The sequence below is a fragment of the Molothrus aeneus genome, chromosome 3 (assembly GCF_037042795.1).
Source record: "Molothrus aeneus isolate 106 chromosome 3, BPBGC_Maene_1.0, whole genome shotgun sequence".
NCBI classification, from domain to species: domain Eukaryota; kingdom Metazoa; phylum Chordata; class Aves; order Passeriformes; family Icteridae; genus Molothrus; species Molothrus aeneus.
Window position 1 is genome coordinate 66,717,575 of NC_089648.1, and position 20,209 is coordinate 66,737,783.

Genomic DNA, 20,209 nt, shown 5'->3' on the forward strand with positions numbered 1-20,209 from the left:
GATGTGCAAGCCAAAATATCAGAGCAAAACACTGGGTCAAGAAACTGAATTATTGGAATATTGCAATCATTCTCTTGCCACAGCAAGATGGAGTGGGAATTGTAACAGGAAATTAAAAGATTCAACAGTTTATCCTCAAAAGACAGGAAACATGGCTTCCATCCCTGCAAATATCACTTTCATCTCACCAGACTCAGCTCTTCTAGTTCACTTTTTAACATCTGAGTGTCTTTGCTATTTATGCAACACTACATATTATGGTGGTTTCTTTTCTCATGTGCTCTTCTACAACTGAAGTTAGGTTAACACCTCTTACTCACATCTAAGCAATTTGCTAGAAAAGCTGTCTCAGAAGAATACAGAATATTAGAATTCATAAGGAATTAAGTAGATATTATCATTAATGGTAGTACAGCACATCTATGGTTCAGGCCATTCAACATGAATAATGATATAGCAAGAGTACCAGGAGGTTCAGATAAGACTGTTAAAGATAACCAGAAGTACTAAAAGACTTTGTCATGGTTTGACACTGGCACAATGCCAGTGCCCCCATGAGAGTACTCTCTCCCTGGTTTCTGTTGTGAGATGTGACCAGGAATAAGCAAAGCAGGCTCCCACTTAGGAAAAAAAAATTATTAACTAAACTACAAGGGAAAGGGAAAAAAAAGAAACACACAAGGAAAATGAAAACTTCACAAATACATCTCCTCCTCCTCCCCACCAAATTCCCAATACAATGCATCCCCCAAATCATCGACTCTCGGTCCGGCACCACCCTTCAGAATGCTCAATCCTCAGTTCATCAAGAGGAGAAGGAGTCTTTCTTGTGCCAATGGTGACCTCTTCCTTCCATGTCCAGCACTCTCACCACTGAACACGGACCAGAGCTGCTTCTAGGGTCGACTTTTAAGGATGCTTTGTCCCACTCCAAAAAGGCACAGTCTCAACTTTGGGACATCTGTCCCCCCCCATATTTTTCACCCCCTGGGGCCGAGGGGTACCCACACTGAACCCTCTTGGTCCTGAGGCATTGCCTCCCCCTAGAATGCAGTCTCTGTATCACAAGGAAACACGGCTCTGTCCATGGCTACACAAAAAGAGTCCAGCATAAGCTACTCCATCATCTCTTCCACCTGAGCTCTTCTCTATTTCTCTCGTGACCCATTTCCTTTTATCTCATCTCTATCTCTCTTCTCATTCAGCTCGAGGAGGATTAGCATTTGTAAGGTTTCCATCATCCAAGAAAAGGGTTAAAAATCTGAGGCTCTGTCTGTCCAGAACTCCCACGGCTGCCCAGCCGGGCACCTTCTCGCCACCCCCCCCTTCTCCTTCTCAGCCAGCCACTATTAAATTTCAAGGTGGCACCAGCACAGGTACAGGCTCTCTCTCTCTGTCTCTCCTGGGTGGGGGAGTGGCTGCCTGATGCCTCTCAGTGCTCCTCCACCCTTCCATCCTGCAGGGGCCTTCACCTCCCTTCTGTCCAGGGCCCGGCCTACCTCACCCGGCCGCATGGCTGCCCCTGCCCCGCCCAGGCCGCAGCCGGGCAGGGGAGCTCTGAACCTTTCCCTGACCGGAACCCAAGAGAGCCTCCCAGGGGAGAGCCCTGCTTTAACCCCGTGTTCTCAGAGGCAGACCCAATGTCCCAATGGCCACATTAGGTGCCAATATTGAAATCTGAGCATCCATTGGCCTAACCACAGCATCCCAGAAAACATATTTCCTGTCAAACCACCACAGACTTTCATATTGAAAAAATGTGAAAATGTTATTATTACTTATTGGTTACCTCTGGGGAGAGGACACTGGATTGGGAAAGCACTACTCTAAATCTGACTGATTTCTAGCAACCAGTTGGGTTTTTCAAGTTTTCCAGTATTACATACGTTGTGGTTCATTTCTAATCCTGCAAGGTCCATACAGTTCCCAAGGAGAAGGCTTTTAGCAAGAGAGAGAGGCAGCTCTTTCCCTGTTATACTCTGGAAATGGAAACATTCAGACATCTTTCTTGGTAAATGAGGTTGTCTTTAATACTGTAGTACTAAGTACATTTCCATCAGATTTGTAAGATTTTGGCATGATTAATTGAAGAGTTTTACAGTGGAGAAATTGGGCAATGACAAGCATCATGGCACAGAAACACTATGAGGCTGGTTGTAAGCAACATGAAATGAGCCAGATCCCAGTGTTGCCAGTAACTAATAACATGAGGGATGAGAACTGTTGGCTTTAAAATGTCTTCATGTGGGAAAATAATTAGCTGATGCCCTTAAATAGTATGGCAAAGAAACAAAGAGCATGCTTACGACTCCCTGCAGGGGTACAGCTTGGAGTCTGACAGTATGACATCCTTGAACCCTACAGCATAAATTCTACCTTCCACCTGCCAACTGAGACTTGTCCTAGTATGACATAATCCAAAACACATGAAATAAGTTTTAAAAAGTGATGTTTTGTTTGCATAAGTACAATTCTATTAGCATCTCTCTCTGGCACAAATTGTGATGGAGAAATTCTTGCTTGATGCCCCTTGATTGCTGCAGGTTTCTGACTGTAGATAATTCATTTGGTGATACAAAAATATGCTGCCAACGTCTTCTAACTTTTAGAAAGGTACTTTGAACACTGGTTCCGAAATATTTTGGATGGCAAGCATGAGTCAACTGTCAACATTTCCATTGGACCACCATGCAATATTCTCAGATGTTCAACTGGTAACATTTGGCACTAGAGCTCAACAGGCTGCTTGCAGATGTCCCAATGGGAACTGACAAACCACCAGTGGCCCACACACAAAAGCTTGAGATTGGTTAATTTGGAATATGTTATTTGTAATAAGCCTTCCGCTGGATTCTTCCTATTGTCTTTCACCAGTTCTACCGTCTATCACAGCCAATCAAAACCAAATGTTAAAGATGGGGGAAAGAACTCATAAAAAGAACAGAGGATGATACAGTGAAAACAGAAGGAGGAACTCCTGTTTCTGCACCCTGCCATATTGAAGAAGTCCTGTTCCAAATCTCAGGCTGCTTACACAGCCACATCATCTCAGCCAAAGATTAAGAAACTGGAAGTCTATCACAGCATAAATTTATATTTAAAGGTTTATATTTCATAAGCACTCTATGCATATTTTTAATTTTTTTTCAATTTTTACACAAATCTGCACTTCTTTTAAAAGGAATACAGTCTTTTAAAGTATTTTAAATTAAATGCAGAAAGATGCTTTTTTAAGCAGTTGGTTTTTAGCAAGCTATTCCACTGTATAGTGATATTTAGGGGAATATGTAATATTTTCTGCTCAAAAGACTTTGGTCATATTTTTTCTTGTATGGCACCAATATATTTGGGGAGACAGATCTTGTGAGATGTGTTCTATTTTTTGTATTTCTTTAGAATAAATTATTCACTACTTAATAATTCCACCATTTGAAGTTATCTGTATTTCTTTTGTTATATAGAATCACAACATGAAAATTTTCAAATTTTTAATGCCTTAGGCCAGTCTGGGATTTTACAAAGATATTAAGCAGACAGCTTCAGCCTTTTAGAATTTTGATCCTAAGAATAATTACAGCATTTCGTCTCTCAAACTGATGTAAATTAGCATGGTGAACTCTTCTACAGGAATACAAATATCTTTGTTCTGATTTTACATAAAGAAATACAATGTATAACAATCTTTTTTTCACTTGGTAACTTTTGCCCATTTCAAGAATATATTTTTTCTTTTCTCTAAATGTGCTCCAGGCATTTTGCATTATTATTAACCTACTAGGCAAGACACCTTTATCATACTCTGAAGTTCATTTGGTTACTTGCTACGTATGTGCAAAAGACACCAGACTTTATTCAAAGAACTTGTAATCTTAGCATCCTTAATGACATTTCTAATGGCATTTCTTGCTCTGGTGAAGCAGATGAATACTTGAAGGAAGTCCCTCAATGGAATGTGCAGGATGCAGGTGGTCAGTTGTCTGCACTGAGCAAGGCCCAGGATGCTGCTTCCTCCTGGGCAGGTGGCCTGTAAAAACACCCACAACAGTGCTACCCAAGTAAATTCCTACTCATAAGCTTGTGATTCATTCTTCCTCCACTCCTAGGCAGAACTCCATCCCTTCAATTTGCTCTCTCACATAAACAGCAACTCCACCACCTCACCTTGCAGGCCTGTCTTTCATTAAATACATGTTCAGCCATGACAGCATCCCAGTCATGCAAGCTATCCCACCACATCTCTAACTGCACCAAAGTCATGGCCCTGAGAGTGTCACAGACCTCTAATTCCTCGTGTTTACTCCCCATGCTGTGTGCCTTGGTGCACAGGCATTTCAGAGGGGTAATGGAGCATGCCAGTTTCCCAGGTGGAATACACACACTTTAAGCGGCTGGCCTTCTGGTTCTCAGCTTGAGAGGCAGCTGAGGAACATTTGCCACTGCTGTGGCTGGCCTGCTTATTCCCACCTTGATGTGACACTGTGAGCACTGCCACTTTGGGCATCATCCCCCAGGTCTTTCAGTTTAAAATCTGCCTTATCAAGCTGGCCAGCCAAATGCCTGGGAGCAGACATAGAAGATTGGTTGGTGGTAGGTTTTTCAAAAAACAAAAAACATCCAAAAAATTTTCTCACACATTTTATGGCAATTTGCTCCACAATTCACTGGGTAGTTAAAAATTTCCACTACCACCATGGGAATTGTGATTCTAACATTTACTTTCAAGATGTTTTGTTCTCTTTCTTAGCCCTGCTTTAATGTTATCTTTACACTTTGAGATTGCACCTGTGGCAGAAGGTCTAATGGGATGCTCATGGAGACCTTGCCTGAAGACCCCCTGGTCTTCTCTTTCCTGCTTCAGACCTGTTAAAGGCCATTTCCAGGACTGCCATTACCAGAAAGAATTAGAAAAGTCCTGGCATCTGTGACATCTCACCCTCAGGCTCTGGGAGGACTGTGTACTTGCCACCAGGTCAGATTCAGCTAACAGAGAGATGCTTCTATTCCTCTCAGGATGGAATAACCCTCAGTTAACCATTTATATCTTTTATTTCCTCCTCCTAACCTTGGTCCTGAACTTCATACCTTCATGTCACACAGCATTTTCTTTTCTGCTGGGCGAATACTTTGCCCCACAAGCTTGAGTGGCCTTGCCTGCTCAGCTGTGCCATTTCTGAATCAGGCAGATTTTCTTCACAGTGAACCTCCTTATGTCCCTCTGTACAGCATTTATGGGTCCAAAACTGTGCCTACAGGTGTATGGAAGTCAACAGATCACCAAAAGTCTTCATTTTAGTCTTAAATCTCTACTGGCTGCTTCTTTGGTTGATAATATCTTCAACCAGAAAGGAAAGGATGAAGGGAGGGAAAAAGAAGAAATCCACTCTCAAAATGAAACCTGGTAAGCCAATTTCTGCAAAGATTTAAGAAAGAAGCCTGACTGGCCAATGATGCTACCACTCCCTGCATTCAGGACCACCGATGGACAAGGTGCTGACCTCATGGCTGGAGCAGTGCACATTAGTATAATTATACCCTGACTTCATCCTAAAACCTAGCAAGGATTACTGTCTTGTCTTTTTGAGATCATAGTCACAAAATGAAGTGAGCTGTGGGCAACATATTCAGCTCGCTTCCACATACACACTGCAAGCCTTGTTACCAAGGCCTCACAAAGCATCTCTTGAAAAAGGAATACAAGATGCTCTTTGTAAATAAAAGTTCATGAGCCTGAGGAATGAAGTCATTTTCCAAAATCGCAGTGAACTATATTCTTTTTCACGAGCCAGCGAGAAGCTGAGAACTGGGCTTGAGGGAAAGGAACTGAATGAAGCATGTTAGAGAAACCACTTAGCCCTATTAGCCCATGGCACAGCCAGGCTGTCTCCCTCCTCCTCTTCCTCCTCCTCCTCCTCCCGCCCACAGCCTCCCCTCCCCCATGACATAAGGAATGGCTAGTCTAGCGGGTTTTTATTTAATAAATTTGGCACCTTTCTGCCTTCCGTTGAATAAACTGGAGATGTTAAAAAATAAACAGTCAGGAGAGTCAGTGATTTGTTTGCAGCAGTCAGATGGAGTTGTGGGGGGTTGGCGTGGAGAGGGAGGAAAGGGTGACCTCACTTTCTGAACAGTAAAGTTTGAGTGGGAGGGTCTCCACAAGAAAGGTAAATAGGGAATGATGTGAACATGTGAAGGAAGCCAGAGCACTGAACAGAGCGTCAGTCTGTATCCTGACAGGGGGAGATAAGGTGGCTGGAGAGCTAGCGGTGCTTTCCTGGAATACAATCTCTGTTTGACACTCTCTGCTTAAGCACTGCCCATCTGTATGTTATTTTGCTGGAGCCTCTGGGGAAAAAGAGGAGCCACAGGCACGGAGAGAGAACGAGGGAGGCAGCAAAAGCGTTTTTCTTCCCTTCTTTTCCTTTTTTTTTCTTTTTTTTCTTTTTTTTTTTTTTTCTTTTTTTCCCCCTCTTTTAAATCGGGATCCGGTTAGACTGCCTTGAAGTGCCACATCTGGAAACTGAATGCTGAAAGAAAGTGAAAATAACTGAGGCACCACTAAGCCAAGGGGGGCTGATTGCAGAAGAGGGTAAACAATTACTGAGACGCTAGAAGACCACTGCTGGATGTAAGGGGAGGAAATGGCTTTGATCTCCGCCTGGCCCCTCATTTCTCCTGTATTTTTCTTTTTGAGATGCTTCTCCTCCAGCACAGCCTCGAGTGAGGGAAGCGTTTTTCAGTTTGACATTGAAGGTAGCTCAGCGGTCAGCACGCAAGAAGCCACTGTTATCAGAGGGCAGCAGCAGGCAGTAGCTACTGGAAGTTGGGTGCCTTTTGCTGAGGTACAGTAATTCCCTTCTCTCTCTGTGTCTGCAATTCTCTGTTTTCACCTGTCTGTGTCAAAGCTCCCATCTGGTAAACATTAGCTTAATCATTTGAGCCTTAAAGCGATACAGAAGGATTTGGGGGTGAGGGGGGAGGTGGTCTGAGACGCTGCGTTTCGGGACTGGAGAGATACAGCTCAGACTTCAAAATGTACACATGCCCTGCCTGCTGTGAGCAGACAGCTGCTGTACTTTGCAGTGAAGCTGGCTTAGCATGTCTCTGACTTTCCTGCCAACATAACTAAACAGGCCTGTCCAAACAGAGCTATTTTACAAGAGTTAATTGTCACAACACTTTTCTGCTTGCCTTGTAATTCCTGCAATTGGAATTCCCTGAAATTTCCCAAAAGAGTCTGTCTTTTGATGGCAAGCTGTCCTGTAGAAGTTTGTGCTTTTGCCTCTGAATGCCATTCACCTCCAAAATCTGAAGTTTGTTTTCACAGTGAAAGCAGGGGATGATAAATCAAATGCATCTAGGAAACTGCCTGCAGAGAACACACCTGCAGAGATTTCAACTTCCAAAAATTATGTGGTTGGGATTAGTGACAAATGAAATTAGAGAGATCTGAGAAGCAATTTGACAATGGAAAATTTCCCCCTATTATTTTGGGAATGATTTGTACTCTTTATTTTAGCAACACTGCATGGGGAATGGGCAAGTCAAAAATACAACTTGAGGAAATAATAAATTACTCCAGCATACATGGGGGGGGTGGGGTAAGGTTGGAAGTGGAACAGTGGACACAACACAGTAATATCTCATGCGTGGTAGATGCAGAGTAGGAGGCTAATTGAGTTCCATAAGGTCATGGGAAGGGAAAGAGTAGTTCTTCTAGCATAACTTCCAAAAATGAGGTGAGATTAGCACAGCTGTGTCACTGTGACACTGTGACAATATCAAGATTGCCATCTCCAATATCACATGGCTGATTTTCCACCTATCCTCCACTTGCCAGAATTAACAGCCATGGAAATAAGTGCATAAAGCCTTCAGACAGCCAGGGTTGCTGCTGCAGGGCAGGGCAGAACTCATTTCCCTGCTCCAAGCAGCTGGACAGCCTCAGGAAACGCCTGCCCACCCTGCCAGAGAGTCCTCATGAAACATGACCTGTGTGAGAAAACTGAAGGTTAAACCCTGCTTTGCTCAGCATAAGGACTCTCAGGAGCCATCCCAGTTTTTGGACAGGCTTCATGGTGTGGGATGTACAGATTTTCTCCTCTGGCCTTGGATCAGCCTGGAGAAGCTGCATTGCCACCTGTTGCTTACAACATGGAAGTCCCTCAATGAAGCGCCTGACTTAAGAGCTGGATGGGTTTTCTAGCTGCTTTTCATGGGATAATGAGCATAAGTGATTGTTAGTCTTTCTTGTTATGATAGTATAGTATGGTTTTCCCAAAGACACAGTTCACATTTTTTCATGTACATCTATTAGATTTTATCTTGGGAATGCACTGTGAGATATATTGGACACTAGCAGGGGAATGACATTTTAAATTCCTTCAATCATTTCAATCCTTTCTAAATTTTTGCTCAGGCCAACATAATAGACTCAATAACTGGCGTTTCCTCTGGTAGTTTACTTCAGCCCATGCAATGGCAGCACTTAGACTCTGGATCCCATATTATGACTGGATGACTGTGCCTGGTATCATCATGCCAAGGCCCTTGGCTGCAGAAGACTTTTGTTTCATAAGGAAGAAGGAAGAAGCAGGGACTTCAGGACCCCTTTCTACCTGTATATTTCAGGCCTCACCTCCATGGCAATTTCCAAGGACACCAGGCCCAGTAGGATGCTTTTTTTGGGATAGGACAGATGGTTCTCTAACAGTGAGAACCCACTTACTCATTGATCCATGTGTGTGGTTGGTAACAGGATTTGAGGAACAGGCTTTAAGCCTGGAGGTTGATGTAGGGGCCAAAGAATGGTGGTTTGGTAGTCTCTCATCCAAGGAAGGAACATTACTTTTGGTCCTCAAAGAGCTTCTTCCTCCCACAGCTCACCTCCCCTTCCTCAGCCTCAGAAACAGGGTTATCCCAGCAGGTTTGAATTTGAATTAGCCTCTTTGGAAGCATGAGTGCTTAACCCACAGCTCACTGTGAACCACAGAGTAAACTCCCTTACACAGCGCGGTTTGATTCAGCCCCTTCGTCTAAATATTGACTCAGGCCTACAGCTCCCCCGAGCAGACAGAGGCTGTTAGTCATGTCAAATAGTGCCAAATTATACAAAGGGGGCAGTTTCGTAGGGCAGAGTTACAAAGCCACAGATGGGGCTTCACTGTGGTCTGTGGTGACAGTCAGCTGCGACATGGAATGCGCCAGTGGGAGTCTCCAAGATGTAACTGGTGGGATGCTCTTAAATCCCAGTAAGAGTTTGATATTATGAACCTATAGAAGAACAGGAGATCTCGTTTAGTGTAAATACATATTAGTGAATGTTTCTCAGCTTTCCAATCCTCTTCCTTTACCACGTGTGGCAACCCTAAACTGGGAGGAACTGGGAGAAGTGGTTTAAAAAATCAGAATTAAAGTTAATGAGGAGCTTTGCCTTTTTTGATTTTTGTCACCTGGGATTAGGATGAAAACCTCTTAAGAGAAGAGAACTAGCTACATTCTTAATCCTGATATGGTGTATCCATGCACAGAGAGTACCTGGGTCTGAGTTGGACTTCAGGCAACGTCAGCTACCTTGATGCCCTCATTCTTAATCATTATGTGATCCAGAACACTAAATTAGGCACATAAATTGTTTCCAGATGTTTCAAACAGAATCATGGACTGTCTTCAGGTACAAATCCAAATTCCCCATACATTAGTGGAGACAGCAGAATTTTTAAGGCTCTAATTTCTAGCAGTGTTCCCTGGAAATGGTCAAAGGAGTCTCTTCCTCTTTAAAAACTTTGTTGGATTCTGGCTTCAGGACAGCTTTACGAAGCAGCTAAAGTAGATATTTAAATTAGCCAGACTAGATTCCACACAATGAAATGTTGTGTTCCCTACATAAGGAGCATTGTTAGTGACCACAGTGAAATAAGATATCTGCCTCCTATTTCAAAAAAAAACCAAAAATTGCTTATAAATTGATTAAAATTATCCAGAAAAGTATCATGACAAGGATTACAGTGTTAGGAATTTGAAGATAGCTGAGAGATTCTGCAATCCAATTTGCCAACTTCGAGGGAGGTTAAGAAAAAAATTTGAACTTACTGTGTAAGTACATACACAAGGAAAAAAATAGGCTTGTTTGTCTAATAAATTAAGGTATTGGTATATGCAACAATTGGAAACTGAAAATGACTATGTTGAAACTACAAGTTAAAAATTTTATTTTCAGAAGTGATTAAGCACTGGAGATTTTATTCAGTTGTGTTGGTTTTTCCATGAAGAGGCAGATCAATATGAAAAGCACTCTTAAGTACTCAGAGTACTTGTGTGCTATTTAGGAAAATTAAGTTCCTTGGCTCATAAAGATAATATGGGGAGGTGGGGAGACAGAGAGAAAAAGAGTGAGTGCAGAGCATTTGATCCAGCTCATCAATGCAACCCAACAGCAGTTGGTGGCATGGAGTCAGAGATTGGTTTTTCCAAACAAGGACAGATTAAAATATTTTATAAGGAAGATTTGTGAGAGATGGAAGCAAAGGACTTAAAACAGGCAGATATCAAATGAAAGCAGATAAAGAAGTGGCAAACATCAGAGCTGTTTGTTCTAGTGTTCCACTCACTAGCTTGGACACAGCAGAAGGAAAGGGAATGGTGAGACACTTCCAGGTTTGGTGAGGCACAGAGTAAAATTGAAAATCAGAAGTTGTGAGAACAGTTATGTCCCACTGTCAAACACATGCCTCTAAACTAAAAGGCAGGTCATACATTACCATTTGGGTCTGAAGCCTGCTACCGTCAACATTTGTGGTTTTAAATTCCACTGCTATAATGGTTTTAATTATATAGGTATGGATTTTCTTCCCCATTAGGAAGAAAGCTTCTTACAGAGTCTAAGGTGAGAGTAAAACATGGTACAAGACTTCAAATACTCGAGAGTACCACAAATGGTTCTCTGTCATTCACATTCTGCTGTCACTCTTCTTAATGTAAAATGAATGTAAGGTGACATCCAGTAAAATATTAATTTCATTCTGACGTAAATGACTACAAGAGGCCAGAGACCAAGGCTAACACAAATGACTACAGAGGCCAGTATAGGAGATGAGTGTGGGAAGGATTAGGGAAAGAAAGGGAAGACAGACATTCTGTGGAGACATCTGCCAAGCCCAAAAAAAGATAATCTCAAATGTCCTCCATGGAAAGAAGTGAAGTAAATAGTGGGAAAGGAAGTAAATTAAAGCAGGAAGACAAAGGAGAGGAAAAAATTAGAGCAAGAATGAGATAATCAAGAGTCTTAAGAGTAAAGGAAAAAAAGAAGTTGGGACAGGGCAGGAAGCCAATTCCCAGACTGAAGGAAGGCATGATATTGTTGGACAGATGGAAGAGGAAAACTGTTTCTAGCATCAGTGTTTTTGGCTCAGGGGAAAGGCAGAGAGGAAAAAGTCCTTTAAAGGAAACAATTATCACGGTCAAGTCAAAATTAGCCGTTTACTATAAGAGAAAGTAAGAGGCAGAAGTTATCTGATGGAGCTTGTGTGTTAAAAGGACGTGTTTTACAATCGTTTTTTCCCACCTGAATTTTACCAGCAGCTGCTGATAAAACACAAGAAGCATTTTTTGAGATGCTTGCCTTCTGGTTCTCTAAAGTGATAAGCAGTGATTGGCATGAGACTTGTGACAAACTCACCTCTCTAAAATGGCTCACAGTAAATATATAAACTGACAGCAACCATAAGTCCCAGCCACTTGTTAACAAAAACTCAAAATATTACCAAATCATCTTTACTCCTTTTCCCCAAAATGGCTGAAACAGAAAATCTTGCAAAATGTTGAGAGAAACCACAATTTGATCCTTACTTGTAGAATTAATCTGTTCAAAACAAGCTAGTACTACAAGAAGCAGCAGAAGACCTAATTCTGAGGTGTGAGCCAAAAAGGGTTTTAGCTTGACAGGAACCTTTATATTCTTTAAAGCTAATGTGAACTGCATATACTTTTAAAAAGCAGATCTTTAGATTAATTCACTTCAGACCCTCAAGGTTATGTTAGGTTAACTCCTATAATGGGAAATTTGGATTTCTAGCTGCTGTTTTTTTCTGATACAACAAGGTTATGTTCTAAGAAACATCTATTAGTGGGGAGGAAGTTTTACTGCAGATGTTTGTGATTCCAACTTAAGTTTCTCATCAAAACTTTAATGAAAATCAGCTGCTTGGAGTAGTGCCACCAGTCTCCAAACCTTTTGAATCATAGGAGGCTGAAGCAACTGGAAGCACAAGACAGAGCAGATGCTCTGTTGGAAGTTTTCTCCATTTCAAGAAGATGTATAAAACACCCACCAGAAAACAAAATTCAGATTCCACTGCAGTGTATTCCCACAAAGTTTTGGGCAAGCACCAGCAAAGTGCCCTAAAGTTTATTCTGGGCTGTGAAAACCAATAAAAGGCATTTTATGCCCACTCTTATTCACAACATGGGAAGCAAGGAAGGAATTAAAAGTCCAGTTTTTCCAGGGGGCATGAGAAGAAATGAAAGAATTGCTTTCTGAAGGAAAACTTGGCCTGATTTTAACTGATAACAATTAGAGCTTCTAGTGTTCAAGAGCTGTGTAAAAGAGGTCTAGTTTCTGAGTAACATATAAGCTGCCACTGATCATTTACAACTTGCTTCTGGACTTTGATTTCAAACACCAAAATATAGACCCTTCAGGTTTTATATTTTAATTGGTACTCTTGAATGTTTGGATCTCATCCCAGTCCATTTTCACACATCACGATGAGCTGGGGAGGTTTGGGTTATGCATCCTAATGCAAGATTCAACAACTGATGAATAGCATTATACACAAAGCTATTAGAGCTCCAAAGTTTTTGAAATCTAATTCTTTTTCATTAAAATCTCAAAGAGATTTTCCTAACTGTCAGTCAGGACACATAAAGTGTGTATTTGACAATGAAAACAGATTGACTAAAATACAGTAAATATGATTTGGCTTTGTAGTTCCTTTTTAGCTGTATTTTGCAATTCTCTACATAGTTATTTTCTTGAAATAAATACTTCATGAATACTAGAACTCTTTTTTTTTTTCTCTTGTGAGAAACCAACAAGAAACAGTGCTAAAATGCACAGCATTCAAGAGTCAAAGAATGAGAGAGGGCTGTGAAAAGTATTTTAGAAATTACTATTCCAACATTACAAGACTGTAAGAACAACTATGATGTTAATGTTTAGGTCATAACATATGGAAGCCAGGGACTGTGAGAGGAACTGGCACACCTTAATTAATTTGAAACATAGCTTAATAATTACAAGGAAAAAAAATAACTGTGTGAACACCTTCCAATATGTTCTTTAAAAATAGACTTTTAAACTAAAACTGTAATACTCAGAACCACTGTTTGACTGCCTACCCAACAAAAAGAATAAAAATTAGTCCATTCAATCTTTGACGATTGCTGCCAATGTAACTACAGGAAAAGTAGCTACATAGAATCAGCACCTAAACCAGATACCTTCTGAGCTCTGCAGCACCCTGTTACCACACTACAATGCATCTTTTACTCTTTTATGAAAGACCTTCCAAGTGGCAAGAGATTAGCAGACCTTTCTGCCAAGGCTAATGTAAGGCCAGTATGTCCTAGGGTTTCCTACTGTGGTTTTCCTCCTCTGAGCCTGGAGGCTAGCCCATGGAGAGCCACAGAGAGCCTGCCATTCATGACTCCCTCATGCTGTACTCCCCACTCCTGGCTCCAGGGACCCTTCCTCAAAAGCATTTTGTGAAAGGAAGCATTTATCCAGATCCAGTATCCAAAAAAAAGAAAATCATAAAAACAAAATCTGGCAGCACAAAATATAACATAACCCTCCCTAGCCTGACTATTAGAATCCTTCATGCCCCAGAAAGGCTAACACAGCCTGGCCCATTGAGGGTTGGCAAGGTCTCCAGAGCATCAGTACCTGGCATAGATCCATTCAGGGGGATGTGGGCAGGTATTGGAGATGTAGACATGGTGTGAGGTCAGGGAATTTGCGTACCCTGCTCAGCCTTTTGCAAGTTTGTGGTTTTCTGTGGCTCTCTGCTTCCAGTCGATGGCAAGGATAGTCTGCAGAGGTTCAACAGAGTATCTAAGGCACCAGCTAATTCAGGGTGTTTGGTGATAGATTTCTGTGAGGGATGAGAAAAAAAAATGGTTTTCTCTTGATACATTAATTCTTCCCTCTCTTTGAGCCAACAGAAAATTTATTTCTTCATTATCAGGCTATGTCTATGATGAAACAAGCCCAGAGGCATTGAGAGATAGAGGCAGGTTACCCCTTCTCCCCAGCCCTGGCTTTTCCTCTCTCCTTTCAGAGCACAGCCTCTGCCCAGCTCCATCCTGAATGTATGGCATGCAGTACAAAATTAACCATGCTGAGCTGTCTTACTCTCTTCCCACACATTTGCAAAGTGCTAAAGCAATCCAGGGGGAAAGCCTTATTTCTGAGAACTGCCCAGAAACACAGGATCTTCCCATCAGCCATCCCCAGCAGCTGTCTGCCTTGTCCATAGCTGGGCTACCCTTGGGAGGCAGAGAAGGATGAAAGCTCTTTCTCTTCATCTTTCAAGTTTGTCACATTGGCTTGGGTTTCTTTCCAACAGGCTTTTAATTGATGCTATGGCTATTGGTCAAGCCGATCACTGCTCCTCTCTGCTGTGATTTCAACATTTCAAAGAGATGCAAAATCAAACCAGGAAATACTAGAAATCTGGAAGTGGGGAAATTGAAGCTTGAGATTTACCCTCTCAGTATTAACAGTGTCCCACAAGCACATTAGTACTTGCTTTAAAGCTCACTTTTCTTTTTCATCCCTTGAAAATTTTTCTCTCTATCTGTAAATCTCTCAGGGAGTACTGTGGTTTGTCAACTGATTATGTCTCACTTATCTGAGAGACTCAATGACTCAGAATGTACATTTCATGTAAGTGGAGACTGGGTGGAGGGTGGTTAATGAGGAAACAACATAGGTTTATCCCTTTTCCTGGAAATTGAATAAACTTGGCATTTTTTTGATAGAGGAAAATCAACCAGCTACCCTTTCAAGTGCAGATTTTCTATTTCCAGCAGCGAGCATCTTGTAAGAGTAAGTTTTTCACTCAGTGGCAATACTAATAAGTAAATTAGAGACTGGTAGTAATATCTGATTCTTGGCCAGCTTCCAGACAGCTAAAACACTTTAGCCCTCCCCCTTTTGAGAGAATGCCTTTTAAGCAGAGGCTTTGTCTTTCCCACTGTATATGGAAAAAATGACTGTGCAGTTGCAGTTCTATGGAGAATGCCTAGCTGAGATATGTTTATGTTGGATCCAACCCCATCTCTGTTGCTGAATGGCAGTTTGTTTTCCACATGAACTGGGGAAGGGATAACAGTCTGGAAACTTTTTCAACACAGGAAATTTTTTAAAAAAATTAATACAATTACTTAGTCAAGGTAAAAGATAATGTTGTTTTTCTGCATAAAGCCATCTGGCTTTCAGCTGTTTCTCGTTTTCGGGAGTCCCCATCAGTCTGTCACTGCTGCAGTGGAGGCTCACACAAGCCCACCCAGGGAATCAGAATACAGAGTGACAGTGGGCTGGGAAAGGGTTCCTTGTAATTTTTTCCTGCATGCCAAACTCTGCTTTGCTTACTAGTTTGGAGGTTACCCATGTGCAGTTAGCCACATTCACTGTCTCTCTGACTGCCAGATCCACCATGCCATAAGGAGAAATTGAGGTAACATTTTGTCTGTGTCTTCCTGCTAGCTGGATTTTATGGAGAATCGTAGCAACTATTTTCAGTCTTGCTAGTTTTAGTTTTAGTGATCTCTGATCTTTGCACCTAAAACTTTGAGAAGAAGGTTTCCACCCATTTCATAACTTGTCCTTTATTCTCATCTGAAATAAATATCTCTTTTGGAGGCTGATGAGTTGATAACTCATCAGGTTAATCCAATAAATAAATATTCCAAATTTTGATGGATAAGTCAGCAAGTGAAGTTTTCAAGTTAAAAAGTTTTGAAGTTAGTGTCTTGTCCTGTGTCCCTTAAGGCAACCACGACTTTTCCAGTAAATTCTGAGGAGGGTTCAGCCCCTCTGTATATATAAACGATGGAGAACTTCGAGTGTTTAGTCGCTGTTTAACACAGCAACAGTTGGAAAACCAGACTAAATTCAATCATCAGATACACTCTTCAGCAGCTGCAGACTGGCCAGAGACAGGGTGTGCCTGGCTCCAGACCAGCCCTGTGCTCTCAGGTGAGAGCATCACCAGGAATGCAGGCAAAAAGGAACAATATTGAAATCCATGCACAGGGGCTGACAGAAAGGACACTGCTGACAGAAAATAATGCTTCATTTGTTTCACCACTTATTAAGAAGTTCATTTACTGAAAAAGATTGTATGTTCACAACCAGTGTCACTGCTTTATTTATTGTTGTTTTGGTGTTTGAATATTCAAAGTACACAGATTCACAAAAATACACTGCTGCAGATTTAATGAGAATTTCATATCACTTATCCAGAACACTCCAATAATTTGTCCAGATCTATGGCAAATGCATTCACTGAGGTTTTTTATCAAACCTATCTCATGTGAGAATTTCATTTAAAAATAACAATATGCAAAAATATTGGAGGGCTCTGCTGAATGACAGCTTAAGCAGGAAAGAATTTTCTTTTACATTCATAATTTAAGTAACAACACAAACCTTGTTAGTGTGCAATTATTACTTTAGTTTGCAATCTCATTAAATGCAATTAGAACTGAGATACCTGTCAAGATAAGTCGATAAAAAAAGATTACCAGCATTGTGCCCAAATCTCTTCACCAACTTCTGGTTAATTTCTAATTTACAACATTAGTGTAACACAGGAAATAATAACTATTTCGCAGTTAACGGTGTCAGAAATTTAAAAGAACAATATAGAGATTTAATGGACTACACCAGAGTGCTTATTATAAAACTATCATAAACATTGGTTTGGAGACTAAGCTAAAAAATGTGTTCCTCTCAGGAATGTTTACAGTTTTAAAAATAAATTTGAAATTGCAAATGGCTAATTTGCATGAGGTTTCTGCCTTTGAAATGGTAAATACTACAGAGTGGCTTTTTGCATGCAGACAGTTCCCTAACAGCTGTAGTGTCCTATTAAATGGAGTAATTAACTGTGTAGCTGTGATGTCACACACTGAATTCATTTCTTCAGTAATAATAGTTAGAATGTGACCTTTCTTCTTCAGAAGAATTTGATACTGTAGACCAGAGGTAATGAAGGCTTATTGAAATTATAAATAGAGCTTGGAGGCCTAGGGGAAGCTGGTGAACAAGCTTGTTTGTTTTTAATTTTCTAGTTTGCATGGCTTCAAAGCTCAGATAAATTTAGCAAAAAATCAACAGAGAATAAATAAAATTGCAGAGCAGATGTCCACTTTTGCCTGCACGTTTTGGGGTACCTCATGGTAGAGAGCAGAACTTCTGTCTGTCTCTCTCTGTGATTACTTTGATGGTAGAACTTTGGCCAACAGGTCAGTTATTGACTTCTGAGAGCCTCATTCTCTAGAGGAAGACAAAGATCCTTCTGAAATGTCACTCCATAGGGATTTATATGTTCGAGTACAAAGGCAATCTTGAATTTATTACTCACAGTCTGGGAATTTAAAGTCCATTTATTTCTTCAAATGATAACTTAGAGTGAAGTATGACAGCTCTGTGAAAGGGCACCACTAGTGCATTTTATTTTTAAAATTAGTTATAGTTTACCTCAGTGTTTGGAAAAACTCACAGAAATCTCCTCCTTAGCCAAGGCCTGGTCTAGGAAGATGCATGGAATAAATTAAGAGAAAATAATAGGACAGATTTAGGGGAAGTTACCAGCAGAATTAAAGTTCTTTGTACCTTGAGTAAGAGCTCCTGCTCTTAATTTGTTTTTTTTGATAAGAGAAAAATGCTTTCATCATTGTATTTAACAGAAACAAATACTACAGATGATATTTTTAAAAAACAACTATATCAAATAGATTTTTCCATATTCATGTTTCCTTCCTTGTATGAAAAAAACCAGATTTTCCTTAAATATCTGAAAAGCTCCCTTACAAAGTTAGTTTGAAGCTTTCATGAGAAATTTTATCACTGAACTGTAGTTCTTTATACTCTTTCACTAATCCTTTTCATATATCTGGTAAGCTCTGGCAGTAAATCATTGCAGGTCACTCATAAAAGTCACCCTCAAAAACAAGAGTGAGGTCTAGCCCTAAGAAAGAATGGTGGGAAAAATGAGGATGGCAGCACAATGCCAAGCAGTGCTGTCCACATATCAAAATGTCTTCAAACTATGGCTGTTTAGCTGAAGGCCAAAAACATTCTTTCACCACTGCATTAAGAAATTCTTGGGTCCAGAAACAGCTTTATATTCACTGCAGACATCTGGAACAAGCAAAACACAGCCACCCGAAATGTCTGGCCACATGGGAATGTTCAGTATTCCTGGTGGTTCTGACCAGTTCTCTTAAAGGATGTGAAGCTTTGGAGGAGTGTCTCTGCTGGGTACACTGGGTACATCTGGGACACTGGGATTATGTTGTGTGCTCTGCCATGGGTTACACTGAGTACATCTGGATACAGTCCCAAATAATTGGCTCTAGGCTGCCCTGCTTGGACCAGACGGCCTCCAGAGGTCCCTTCCAGCCTCAGCTATTCTGTGATTCTGCATGGCTGTGGTCATTACTCCATTTTACTGATTGAGGAACTGAATGAAAGAGTAAAATTCATTGTCACACAAGACATGAGCAGAAGAATGTATTTTCTTGAGTCCCATTGTTCTTATAAACATATTAAAGAGAGAGAGAGCAGCCCCCTGCACGGAAACAGAATGATGAGTTTCTTTGATGTTCAGTGAGAAGGAACATTTTTTGTTATGTTAATTTCAAACAGTATAATGAAACTATTGCTGTGGAGGTGTTTGTAGATTAGAGGTGAATCATATGTAATAAAGTGAATGAGTGGCTGGGACCAGGTGCAGGGATAGGCAGGGATAGCAAAGATAGGAGAGGAGGAGTAGCGGGACAAACAGAAAGCAGAACAGGGAGGACACAAGCATGAATAGAGAACAAGGCCACAACAGAATGGCTGTGGGAGCCAACAGGGGCAGGTGGAGATCCAAACCCTTCAGTGTAATGTTCAGTTGCTCCATTAATAGATACAGCCCAGGAGAAGCACCGAGGCCTCCCCTGAGAAGGGCCAATGAACAATCATCTCATGGGGGTGGCATTTACTGTAAGACTGTTTAAACGATATTCAAGTCTTGTTGCCAACAAGAGAGATATATTATATAGACAAGACTAAAAGGTAACCTATAAATAAAAGCTAGGGTGAGCTATAAATACAAACTGAGAAGCCACGGATTTGATCAATGCCTCACAACATACAAACAGACTTCTTAGAAAATACTCTCTGCAGCAAACCCCTCATTGCTATGAGTACTCACTGTGCTTCTGAGGAAATTGTAACTGCCCAAATATACTTTGGCAAATTCAAGTCCATACAAATTTTGGGAATACAAGGTCTAGAAGAAATTAATAAACAAATGATTCACAACTACATAGTTACTATTGTAAAAATGTGGCAGCAGCATGAATGACAGTACGATATCAGAGCTGTCATCAAGTACTTGTACATAAAGAGGCCAAGGACACCTTCTAGAAATGCTTTTATGCTTTCTCCCTTGTGTCTCAAAAACCCAGAACACAACAAAGCAGAGAAAATTTAATTAGAAAAATTCTACCCTGAGTCATACACTTCAGGATCCCTCAGATCATAGAGTCATGGAATGTTAAGAGTTTGAAGGGACCTTAAAGATCATGTAATCCCAACCCCCCTGCCATGGTTAGCATTGTTGGAGAAGCAATAAAAATCAAAGTATTTCGATACAGCCATCTGTTATCTCAAACATTTCAGCTGTTGAGAGGCAAAGACCACCATCTCAAGCTTCTTTCTTACAAGGTATTATGTGAAAAAATGCAGAGCTTTATTTTGCATTTTATGATTGCACTTTGCTGATGATCTCATGAACAGTCTGGTGTTCACATGTCAAACAGATGAGAACAAAAACTGTGAAGAACAGGAGCAATACCAAACAATATTCAAAATAGAAAATAATATTACGAGCACTGTTTTCATGCAGTTTTCTCTCACAGGCCTACTCTTTTG

The 20,209-nt window shown here is 40.9% G+C and overlaps 1 protein-coding gene across 1 annotated transcript in view; it reads left to right on the forward strand.

The window, feature by feature from the left end:
• The first annotated feature begins 6,565 nt into the window (after window positions 1-6,565).
• LAMA4 (laminin subunit alpha 4) overlaps window positions 6,566-20,209 on the forward strand; it is a 99,272-nt gene continuing 85,628 nt past the window's right edge. Inside the window, exon 1 of the mRNA XM_066547099.1 lies at window positions 6,566-6,839. Coding sequence (XP_066403196.1) covers window positions 6,639-6,839 — 201 coding nt within the window. The 5' untranslated portion in view covers window positions 6,566-6,638. The remainder of the gene's footprint in view (window positions 6,840-20,209) is intronic.